The sequence below is a fragment of the Coregonus lavaretus genome, assembly GCF_964263955.1.
Source record: "Coregonus lavaretus genome assembly, chromosome: 35".
Lineage (NCBI taxonomy): Eukaryota > Metazoa > Chordata > Actinopteri > Salmoniformes > Salmonidae > Coregonus > Coregonus lavaretus.
The window spans coordinates 3,574,168-3,585,399 of NC_140022.1; the positions used below are offsets into that span (position 1 = coordinate 3,574,168).

Sequence of the window (11,232 nt, forward strand, 5' to 3'; positions counted from 1 at the left end):
TATGCATTAGGTTAGTTATGAAACAGTTAAACAGTACTGGGAGCTAGTTATCCCTCCCTGAGTTGTGGAAAAAAACACCAGAGAGAACAATGCACAATGTTCACAGTCTGGGAGTGATGGAACGAGCTTTTACATCATAGCACTTACAGTACTTTTTAGAAGCTAAGATAATAGAATATTGAGAATATCACATTAAATTATACTACACAGATAAAAATTCACATTCAGCGAGCACATAGTTGTCTGGACTGAATAATATAATGCGGGTGATGGGTTGTGTGAAGTGTTGGAGGAGACAGGTTCATGGAGAGATTGAGAAGCGGGTGGAGAGAGTGAGAAGCGGGTCTTTCTGCCTGAGGAGATGGGAGTTTCATTGGCTGAAAGGAAACGTGGATGACCTCTACTTGACTGGTTCGGTGGTGGGCGGAGGGGAGTGGTCGCTGGTGATTTCGGGGCGGTACTCCTTGCGCAGTTGGGCGTAGTGCGGGTTGCGGCCGTACCTGGGCTTCAGGCTGACGGGCGAGGAGGGGTAACCTCGCCTCATGACGTGGAACTTATGTTCCTAGATGGGTAACGTAACAGACACAACACATGACAACACTTCTCCAACAGTCATTCATCACAACAGACCAATAAAGATGAGTATCTAGCATGCATTAACATATAATGTCATAATAAGTTTATACTGGTATAATAACTGGTACCTTTCCTGGTTCTTGCTGTATCATCACGGGTGTCATCCCCCCTGGACTTTGTGGGTAGTATGATATCGTGTGATTGTAGGCTGGTTGCACCATGTGGTCGATGAACTGCTGCTGTGGTAAAACAAGCAATAACTGAGTATGGATTTATACATCAACTGTCACCTAATGCTAACGCTATGAAGTAGCATATGGGAAATAGTACACTGACTGAGGGAACTACAAAATGGTTGTGTTCAGTAGGGCACACTGTAGCAAAACATTTTGAAACAGTCAATAAAAACATGCCTTTCTTATTGCACCAAGTAAGTTTCTCTGTTTTGAGTGTATTGAACAGGACCCAGGTCAAGATGTTATCTACCTCTGGGATGGGGGCCTCTATGAGGGGCATGGCAGGCTGGACACAGCCCCCGTCGCTGGGCTGCTCCATGGGCTGGTACAGGAGCTCAGAGGGCTGCATGTACAACACTGGGCTGGAGGGCACTGGAGACTGACACACACACACACACACACACACAGAATTTCGCATGCACACACATTAGTTCGCTTTTAGAACGGACCTTGCCTCCGACAAAAACCCACTCACAAACGTAGAGGTGAAGAGCAAAGACGCCCATCTCCTTCCCTTACCTGAGGAACGTTCCATTGCAGGTGACTAGGGTGACACTGTGTAGGGGCCTGAAGGACACAGTATAGGAAACAGATCAGTACCCAGGAGTACACAAGCTTTCTCCTGGAATAACACCTCGATAGCATTCCATTAAATCTGCACAGCTGACTTGGTTGTCAGTGGCTGAGGTACCACTATTTACAATGGATTTTTCTTATGACGCTGTACTGGTGACTAAGGTTAGCCTGGTCCCAGATCTGTTTGTGCTGTCTTGCCAACTCCTATGATCATGGACATCATTGCCTATAGAGCACAAACAGATCTGGGATCAGGCTGGTCAGCTGAGTTGTAATGGTGGTGGTGAGACGGTCCAGGACAGACTGTCTGACCTGGTAGTGGTGGTAGGCTGGCTGCTGGTAGATGGGTGGAGGCTGGTGGGTCAGCATGACTGGAGAGCCAGGTACTGAGTGGGACTACAAGGACACAGATCGGAGGTTAGAGACGCACATGTAATATGGGGACACCAGCCATGTAAGAAAGAACATGTATCTTTACGCCGAATGTATAATACATTTTATCAAATGCAATCCATTATATACAATTTTTACATTTTAGTCATTTTAGCAGACGCTCTTATCCAGAGCGACTTACAGTTAGTGACTGCATACATTTTTTTTATTTTCATACTGACTAAAACACTAAAGAAATGACTAAAATGACTAAAACCCTGTAGTATGTCATGTCTGTTTCATGGATGAAACAATGTCAACAGTCTCTCTATGATTCTCATATGTTGCTCTGTATATTCATGATCAGAATGCACAATTTCATTCACGAGGGAAAAAGTGTCATGAGCACGTGGCTGAGTGAAGGATAGGACTCACAGGCCAGTGGTAGGGGGCGGAGGGGCTCATCTCTGGGGTGTGGAAGTAAGCCACTCCGTTGTGGTAGGTGTAGGGGTACCCCGTAGAGGTGGTGAGGTACATGGTTCCACAAGGGGTGGGCATCATGGCAGGAGTATGGCTGGACACAGAGAAGCTGTTTGCTGAGTGAAGGAGGCACAAGTCAACCACCAGGTTATGTACAAAGGCAAATGTTATCGACACTCAATCCCAGGTGACGAGTCAGCATTTTAAAGCCAACAAGTGCAAGAGCACATTAGCCCCCCACGATCAAGATAAGACAATATATGGTACGAGTGTTAACATTTTCTACGATGCATTATACATTTGTTGCAAATGTAATTTCCACAGCATGGGAAGACAACCCTGTTCCTGGAGTGCCGTAGGTACTGCAGGATTCTGTTCCAACTAGGCACCACACCTGACCGACTGAGCTAATTGGTCAGTTCAGTGACTGCCTAAATTCAACACACCTGGTCTTCGAGGTCGGTTAAATCAAAAACACGCAGGCACTTCAGGACCAGGGTCGCCTACCTCTGCTCTACGGTGCTCTGTCACTTACAGTGCCCTCCCACTTGTTGCTTGCGGACGGCTTGGCCGATGTTGAGCCTCTTGTCCCGGAAGCACAGTCTGTCAGCCTGGGGATGTGGTGGTTGCAGAGGGAGAGGGGGTATCCAGTACAGATTGAGACAGATCACTTTACACTGAGCATTTACTACCCATGACCATGACTTTACTGATGATGGACTGAGCTAGATCTAATGTGAATTAGAGCTGCTGCCCTCCAGAAGGAGATATAAGGTTCGTATCGTATCGCTTCTTTCCCATTTCTGTACAGTATATTGGCTCTACACTCTTAGAAAGAAAAGGTGCCATCTAGAACCTAAAAGGGTTCTTCGGCTGTCCTCATATGGGAACCTGTTGAATAACCCTTGTTGGTTCCAAGTAGAAACATTTTGGATTCCATGTAGAACCCTTTGCACAGAGGGTTCTACATGTAACCCACAATGGTTCTACCTGGAACCAAAAAGGGTTCTTCTATGGGGACAGCCGAAGAACCCTTTTGGAACCCTTTTGTCAAAGAGTGTACCTTTAGTTACTTACATCATGAAGGATTCTCTCGGTATCCTCCTGGGTCTCAAAGGTAACAAAGCCATATCTGTGGGATGGACACATACACAAGGCAATGATACAGTGTCCCTGGATTACATTTCCATTGCTGTAGTTTATTTAATAAACATCATTGCAGGTGTCATCCAGTCTATGTGGGCAGAACATTTACAGTTTAACTGAACTCACCCTTTTGACACCCCAGTACGGTCAATCACAATCTTCACCTCCTTCACCGCTCCATGCTGGGAGAAGAAGCGTCTCAGGTCGTTCTCATTGGTCTACGCACAAAAAGAACACACACACTTGAATTAAGCTGCCCTTTTTATGCTCCAGTAACATGCAGCAGCACCAAAAAATGTCAAGTTAGGTCGCAGCACAAAAACAGGAGACCCTATGAAAGTAAAGAAAGAGTCGATATTCACCTTGAAATCAATTCCTCCCACAAAGATGCGGTTAGGGATGATGGTGCCAAAGCGGGGGGCATGGTGAGAGGGAGTGGTATTGTTGTTGGGGTCTTGAGACACTGGAGCAGGAGGAGGAGAGGGAGTGCTGGTCTGGGTGCAGATTGAGATTAGCTTGAAACAGAACAAGAGCATCACTGGATTGGTCATCCTCACCAATGCTGAGAAATTCTGATAATGTAGCAAAAAGTTAGCTGTTTTACAAAGCAATATTGTTTGATATCTTTAAGACAAAAGGTATGTTGTAAGCCTTTGATCTTTCAAAACAAGCTGTCTATACAACTGTATTCTTGGGAACACCTGCACCTTGAAAAGAGGTTGTCTTTGTAGCTGCACTTTTGTTTTGTCTAGGGCTGGGAATAACTAGCCAACCCTGAGTGACCTTTTGCTTTTTAAAGCCTATAATATGGCTCACAGAAATGCATGAGAAACTGTACATTGCTAGGCTAAGGTTTAGGAGAGAGAACTTTGCTACTACATTAGCTAGTTAGCTAGCTACTGTAGCTAACAAGAGCCAGCCAACACATTTTCGATCAGGAGAGAAACATGCTAGATCAATCTCCATTCACCAAAAACGAGTTACAACATAACTTACTCTGGTTTAGAATACATTAGCTATATCAAGCGACATATAACTGAACATAAATAAAGTCGCTAGTTAACATAGCTTGCTAGCTAGATAAATTAGCTAAACTAAAGACCCTGCTAACTTTATGCACTGCATGCAGGGAAGCTAACGTTAGTGATAGCTAGACAGTTATCGTTAGCGTTCAAGAGTGACATTTTAACTCGCTGGCTATATAACGTTAATTTATATAATTGTAGTATTGGCAACCCACATTGTTACATGTATCACAATTAAATATACCGACACAATCAAACGCAACACTGATCTTTTTAGCCACTTAGCTAGCTAGCCGATGGTTTTTTACAACATATTAATGTTAGCTAACTAGCATACTGGCAGCTAGCAAGATGGCAAGTAGTACGCTCGTGAAAGGTAACTTACAGCTATTTCGTTCTCCATCGTAGACACCGTGCTTGATTAGATATCTTGAACAAGTAAAGTGGAAACAAATAATTGATTGAGGGTTATATCCAATGTAAATCAGCAAGACAATGGCAACTAAAGTTAAAACAACTTGCAAGAGATGTGCACACAGACAGGAACAGCCGACCCTGTATCAGAATCATCAACACTAGTCCCGCTCTAGCTGCAGTATGAACGAAGTAAAAATATCTGGCGTTTATCAAATTGAGCTAGTCGATCCTAAACCACTCATATTCATAGGTGGGCAAGTATTGGTTACATTTATATTGTTACAGTTGTATTTAACCAGAGAAACATGTATCTATAGATTATTGTTAGTTTGTTTCAATGTGCCAAAGGTAGGAAACTGTAGAGCAGTTGCAGGTTAGCTAGCTAGTTTAATTCGGTTTTATTTCCCGCTCTTCGAGGCTCTGCCGCCCTCAACTTGTCAAGATGGCACTTTCCCAGTCCCTAATGACAACGTTGATGGCGGGAGAAAAACCCTATGTATGAAAACCCTTTTTATTGAACAATTTCAGTTAATTCCTACATGAATTTACAATACATGTGAATTAATGAACATGGTAATTATTGTATTATTTAAATGTTGGCACAAATATTCTATAAACAAAACTAGCAAACATACCAAAACATTTAGGCACATTTACCCTATCGCCCTTGTCTGTCATATGGTTGGAACCGGGTTCTGTCTTGCCTGGTCGCCATTTTTTTTTGTAGCTAATGTTAAACTCCTTGTACTTCATATTCAAATTACTTGGGAGTACAAGGAGTAGAATGTTAGCTAAACAGACTGGCAACCAGGCTACAAGGTTCTGTCTGGCAGAGACCGTTTTACACCACATTGATGCAGCACCTGTTGCTGTCTTCAATGCAGCCCCCCTCCCCTCAGTCTAGCTCTCCCTGAGAGGCCTATTATAAATGAACCCTCTTCGATTAGCCATGCACTGTAGTGTGCAGTCCTTTGCTGACCTTTTCACAAGTAGACCTATGGGTAAAATAAAATGGAAAACTGTTTGAATGTGTCTGTGATGATGTTCAGCATTCTTTTGCTAGGCGTTACATTACATAGGCCTATTGAAAAACGGGCATTGCAAAGCAGTGAATTGATTTTGTGTGCAAGCATTCAATACTGCTATTAGTGCCTAATATGTTGCAGGTGTTGTGCAGTAAGGTGCAAGTGTACAGGTGCTATTATTAGTCGCGATCCCCTGCTCAGACGCTGCATGCATAAACCAATGGTTGCGTGCCATGTCATCGACTATGCAGTTGGGTACCAAAATGCATTTGATGTGGTTAGCTGATACATAAAATACCTCAGCTACTTCTGAGTGGAGGAACACGACCATTGCCATGCCTTGCATTGTCATGTTCCCTAGCATAGCAGAATGTCACACCTGTTCACGCTGCCGGTGCTGGGCTTACCTACCTGGGAGCACTGAGGTCCAGGGAGACAGGTGGGGGAAAAAAGGGATACATTACTCAATCACATCAGGGTGAACCGTGCATTTCTTCATGGTCCTGGGAGAGACAGGGTTTAGTGCGATGAAAGAAAGAGACACTGTGAGAACTCGTGTCACCAGGCTTGCAATGCCTTTGCTGCACATACCAGGACGGTATCGTTTAACTGTGAACTGGGCCATGAGCACCCCCCCCCCCCCTGCCCCAGATCTCTCACTCTGTGTTGCTTTGCTTATTGCAGTCCCTCCTTTTTGTTCATTTTTCTCTAGCCCTGACCAATGAAAGAGTTCTGGTATGTACACTCTGTCTTGGCTATACTCTGAGTGTACAAAACATTAGGAACACCTTCTCTTTCCATGGCGTAGGTTGACCAGGTGAATCCAGGTGAAAGCTATGATCCTTTATTGATGTCACTTGTTAAATCCACTTCAATCAGTGTAGATGAAGGGGAGGAGACTGGTTAAAGAAGGATTTTTAAGCATTGAGACAATTAAGAGATGGATTGTGTAATGTGTGCCATTCAGAGGGTGAATGGGCAAGACAAAACATTTGAGAGCCTTTGAACAGGGTATGGTAGTAAGTGCCAGTCGCACCGGTTTGTGTCAAGAACTGCAACGCTGCTGAGTTTGGTCCACCACCCAAAGAATGGTCCACCACCCAACGGACATCCAGCCAACGTGACACAACTGTGGGAAGCATTGTAGTCAATATGGGCCAGCATCCCTGTGGAACGCTTTTGACACCTTGCCCTGACACCTTGTCCATGCCCTGACAAATTGAGGCTGTTCTGAGGGCAAACTCAATATTAGGAAGGTGTTCGTAATGTTTGGTATACTCAGTGTATATCCCTCCTGGCTTGGCCAGTCTTATGACCAGTATGCTATATGATTGCATACTGGCCATAAGACTGCAGAGTAATATAGGCCTGAATAAATATGTATGCAATATTCAAGATTAGTCACAAGAGGGCAATGTCTCCATCTGAATTTGTGCCGGTTAGGCCAAAACCTAGCCTACCTGTCTACTACAGTATGTCATGAACTGGGTTTGTTTGACATTTCTAATCCAGAGAACTGTAAAGCATGTTGTAGGCCTAGTATGTCGTGAGATGTTTAGAGAACGTTTCAATTGATATCTGTGTTCTATCAGGCAATATGGCTCATAACAGTTTTATCCACCACCAGGATAGCTTCAGGCCTATCGCTGGGAGGGTTAGGCCTATAGGATGTGTCTGTCTGACTCTTAGGCAGGTGGACAGGGTACCTGACAGTCTCAGCTTCTAATACAGTTGAACATCTAGTGCAGTATTTCCCTAGCACTACACACCTGATTCAAAGGTTTGATGATGAGTTGATTAGTGGAATCAGGTGTGTAGTACTAGGGCAAAAACATGGCCTCCTCAGCCTGACAGGGCAGCATGTGGAAAGGGGTCTGCTTGGTAAACAACAGGTGTAGACTAACAGTGAAATGCTTACTTACGGCCCTTCCCAACAATACAGAGAAAAAAATAATAGAAAGATAATAACAGGAAGAATAAATCCACAATGAGTAGCGATAACTTAGCTATATACACGGGGTACCAGTATCTAGTCCATGTGCAGGGGAACGAGGTAATTCAGGTAGATATGTACATATAGGTAGGGGTAAAGTGACTAGTCAACAGGATAGATAATAAACAGTAGTAGCAGCGTATGTGATGAGTCAAAAGAGAGTGCAAAGGGGAGTCAATGCAGATAGTCCGGGTAGCTATTTGGTTAACTATTTAGTAGTCTTATGGCTTGGGGGTAGAAGCTGTTCAGGGTCCTGTTGGTTCCAGACTTGGTGCATCGGTACCGCTTGACGTGCAGTAGCAGAGCGAACAGTTTATGACTTGTGTGGCTGGAATCTTTGACCATTTTAGGGCCTTCCTCTGACACCGCCTGGTATAGAGGTCCTGGATGGCAGAGAGCTCAGCTCATGTAATGTACTGTGCCGTACGCACTACCCTCTGTAGCGCCTTGTGGTTGGATGCCAAGCAGTTGCCATACCAAGCGGGGTTGCAGCCAGTCAGGATGCTCTCAATGGTGCATCTGTAAAACATTTTGAGGATCTGAGTGCCCATGCTAAATCTTTTCAGCCTCCTGAGGTGGAAGAAGGCGTGGCCGTGCCTTCTTCATGACTGTGTTGGTGTGTGTGGACCATGTAAATTCCTAAGTGATGTGGACACTGAGGAACTTAAAGCTCTCGACCCGCTCCACAGCCCTGTCGAAGTGGATGGGGGCGTGCTCGGTCCTCCTTTTCCTGTAGTCCACCATCAGCTCCTTTGTCTTGCTGACATCAGTGATCAGGCCTACCACTGTTGTGTCGTCAGTAAACCTAATGATGGTGTTGCAGTCGTGCGTGGCCACGCAGTCGTGGGTAAACAGGAAGTACAGGAGGGGACTAAGCACGCACCCCTGAGGGGCCCCTGTGTTGAGGGTCAGCGTGGCAGATGTGTTGTTGCCTACCCTCACCACCTGGATGGCGGCCCGTCAGGAAGTCCTGGATTAATTTGCAGAGGGAGGTGTTCGGTCCCACGGTCCTGAGCTTAGTGATGAGCTTGGAGGGCACTATGGTGTTGAACACTGAGCTGTAGTCAATGAACAACATTCTCACATAGGTTTTCCTCTTATCCAGATGGGAGAGGGCATTGTGGAGTTCAATAGAGATTGAACTCCACATCTGTGGATCCGTTGGGGTGGTATGCGAATTGGAGTGGGTCCAGGGTGTCTGGGAGGATGGTGTTGATGTGAGTCATGATCAGCTTTTCAAAGCATTTCATGGCTACAGATGTGAGTTAAACGGGGCGATGGTCATTTAGACAGGTTACCTTGGCGTTCCTAGGTATTACAGACAGGGTCAGGTGCTTGAAACATGTAGGTATTACAGACAGCGTCAGGAAGAGGTTGAAAATGTCAGTGAAGACACTTGCCACTCAGGTCACCGCTGCTAGCACAGGCTTAGGCCTGTGTCTGAAGTCACTGTAGTACAATGTGGTTAGACCTGCGCTAATTTGTGTGTAAATGTGAACACAAGGATAATACTTTGGAGTTGTTATGAATGGGAATTGTGTAACATGTTAGGTTGTGTTTGGTTAGTTGGTGGGTGGGTGTTTCGGTGGGTTGGTTAGCTGGTTGGTTGGTTGGGAGTTGGTTGGTTGGTGGGTTGGTTGGTGGGTTGGTTGGGGGTTGGTTGGCGGGTTGGTTGGTTGGGGGTTGGTTGGTGGGTTGGCTGGTTGGTTTGTTGGTTGGGGGTTGGTTGGTGGGTGGGTTGGTTGGTTGCAAGCAACTGATGGCATGTAAAGTAGTCACTTTGTCAATAAGCAAGGGTGCACAGCAATATACCTTTTAAATGTAATTTAATGAAGTCGTCTCTAGGTCTGATAAGGGATGTAGCCATGTAGCCCCTTTTAACTCAGTCAGGTTAGACATGTAGCCATGTAGCGCCATTTAACTCAGTCAGGTTAGACATGTAGCCATGTAGCGCCATTTAACTCAGTCAGGTTAGACATGTAGCCATGTAGCGCCTTTTAACTCAATCAGGTTAGACATGTAGCCATGTAGCGCCTTTTAACTCAATCAGGTTAGACATGTAGCCATGTAGCGCCATTTAACTCAGTCAGGTTAGACATGTAGCCATGTAGCGCCATTTAACTCAGTCAGGTTAGACATGTAGCCATGTAGCCCCTTTTAACTCAGTCAGGTTAGACATGTAGCCATGTAGCGCCATTTAACTCAGTCAGGTTAGACATGTAGCCATGTAGCGCCATTTAACTCAGTCAGGTTAGACATGTAGCCATGTAGCGCCATTTAACTCAGTCAGGTTAGACATGTAGCCATGTAGCGCCATTTAACTCAGTCAGGTTAGACATGTAGCCATGTAGCGCCAATTAACTCAGTCAGGTTAGACATGTAGCCATGTAGCGCCTTTTAACTCAGTCAGGTTAGACATGTAGCCATGTAGCCCCTTTTAACTCAATCAGGTTAGACATGTAGCCATGTAGCCCCTTTTAACTCAGTCAGGTTAGACATGTAGCCATGTAGCGCCTTTTAACTCAGTCAGGTTAGACATGTAGCCATGTAGCCCCTTTTAACTCAATCAAGTTAGACATGTAGCCATGTAGCCCCTTTTAACTCAGTCAGATGTGTGCTTTGGAGTGAGGAAAAGGTAGTAAGGTTCCACTCTTCCAGTTCCCCAGCACACTCTTCAGTATTTTAAACTATTCGCCCAACTTATAACAGAAAGCCACCATCCTAGACGTTGTAGTTTTTCTCCCTAAGTCAAATTGGGCCAGGTAGTGGGAGTCCCTCTGAGCCGGAGAGAGACAGTGGAGGGGAGAGTGGGTGGGAGGCCAATTAGAACCTCGTTAAAGACAGGGCTGATTCAGGTGGTACAATCAGAGCACTTTGTTAATAAAGCTAGTACATGTAATTTGAGCGCTCTGCCCCACACCACGCCACTCGACGCTGCACTGATCCTCAAAGAGCCACTTTGTCTCTGATTATAGGCCTTGTGCAGCTGTAATTTCTCTCTGCTTGAAGACAGATCACTCTAGTCTTGACAGTCTGTAAATTGCATCTTATTTTTTTCCCAACCTCTCCTAACCACAACAAAGGGATACGGCATCAGTTGTACCAAGAGTTTCCACCAGAGCACGAGGCAGCAAATCGCCTGCTCCATTACCTGTAATGCATTGACCAATCCGAGGGGGGCGGTATATTGAAAAGTTTTCACTTCCAAACTTTCCCCTCCTGTGTGGGCTGTTACTGTTATGCATATGCTGGTTGGTCGAATTCGTTTTTATGTCTCTGCTTTTTTCCTGTATTGAATTGTCTGTCTTTTATACGTTGTCTGTACTTTACAGTGACCTTAAATTGAAAATGAGTGTTTTATAGTGAACTAGGCCTATGTGCCAGAC

General features: G+C 45.1%; 1 protein-coding gene across 1 annotated transcript; it reads right to left on the minus strand.

Annotated features, from left to right (window-relative positions):
- Window positions 1-400: 400 nt before the first annotated feature.
- Window positions 401-3,937, minus strand: LOC311109525 (protein boule-like; the record flags this gene model as incomplete). Its single annotated transcript, XM_084152442.1, has 10 exons — window positions 401-562; window positions 705-815; window positions 1,063-1,191; window positions 1,332-1,379; window positions 1,701-1,784; window positions 2,196-2,356; window positions 2,776-2,851; window positions 3,318-3,372; window positions 3,513-3,604; window positions 3,749-3,937. 10 exons carry the CDS (start codon window positions 3,935-3,937, stop codon window positions 401-403), a joined length of 1,107 nt encoding a protein of 368 aa, XP_084008568.1.
- Window positions 3,938-11,232: the final 7,295 nt, after the last annotated feature.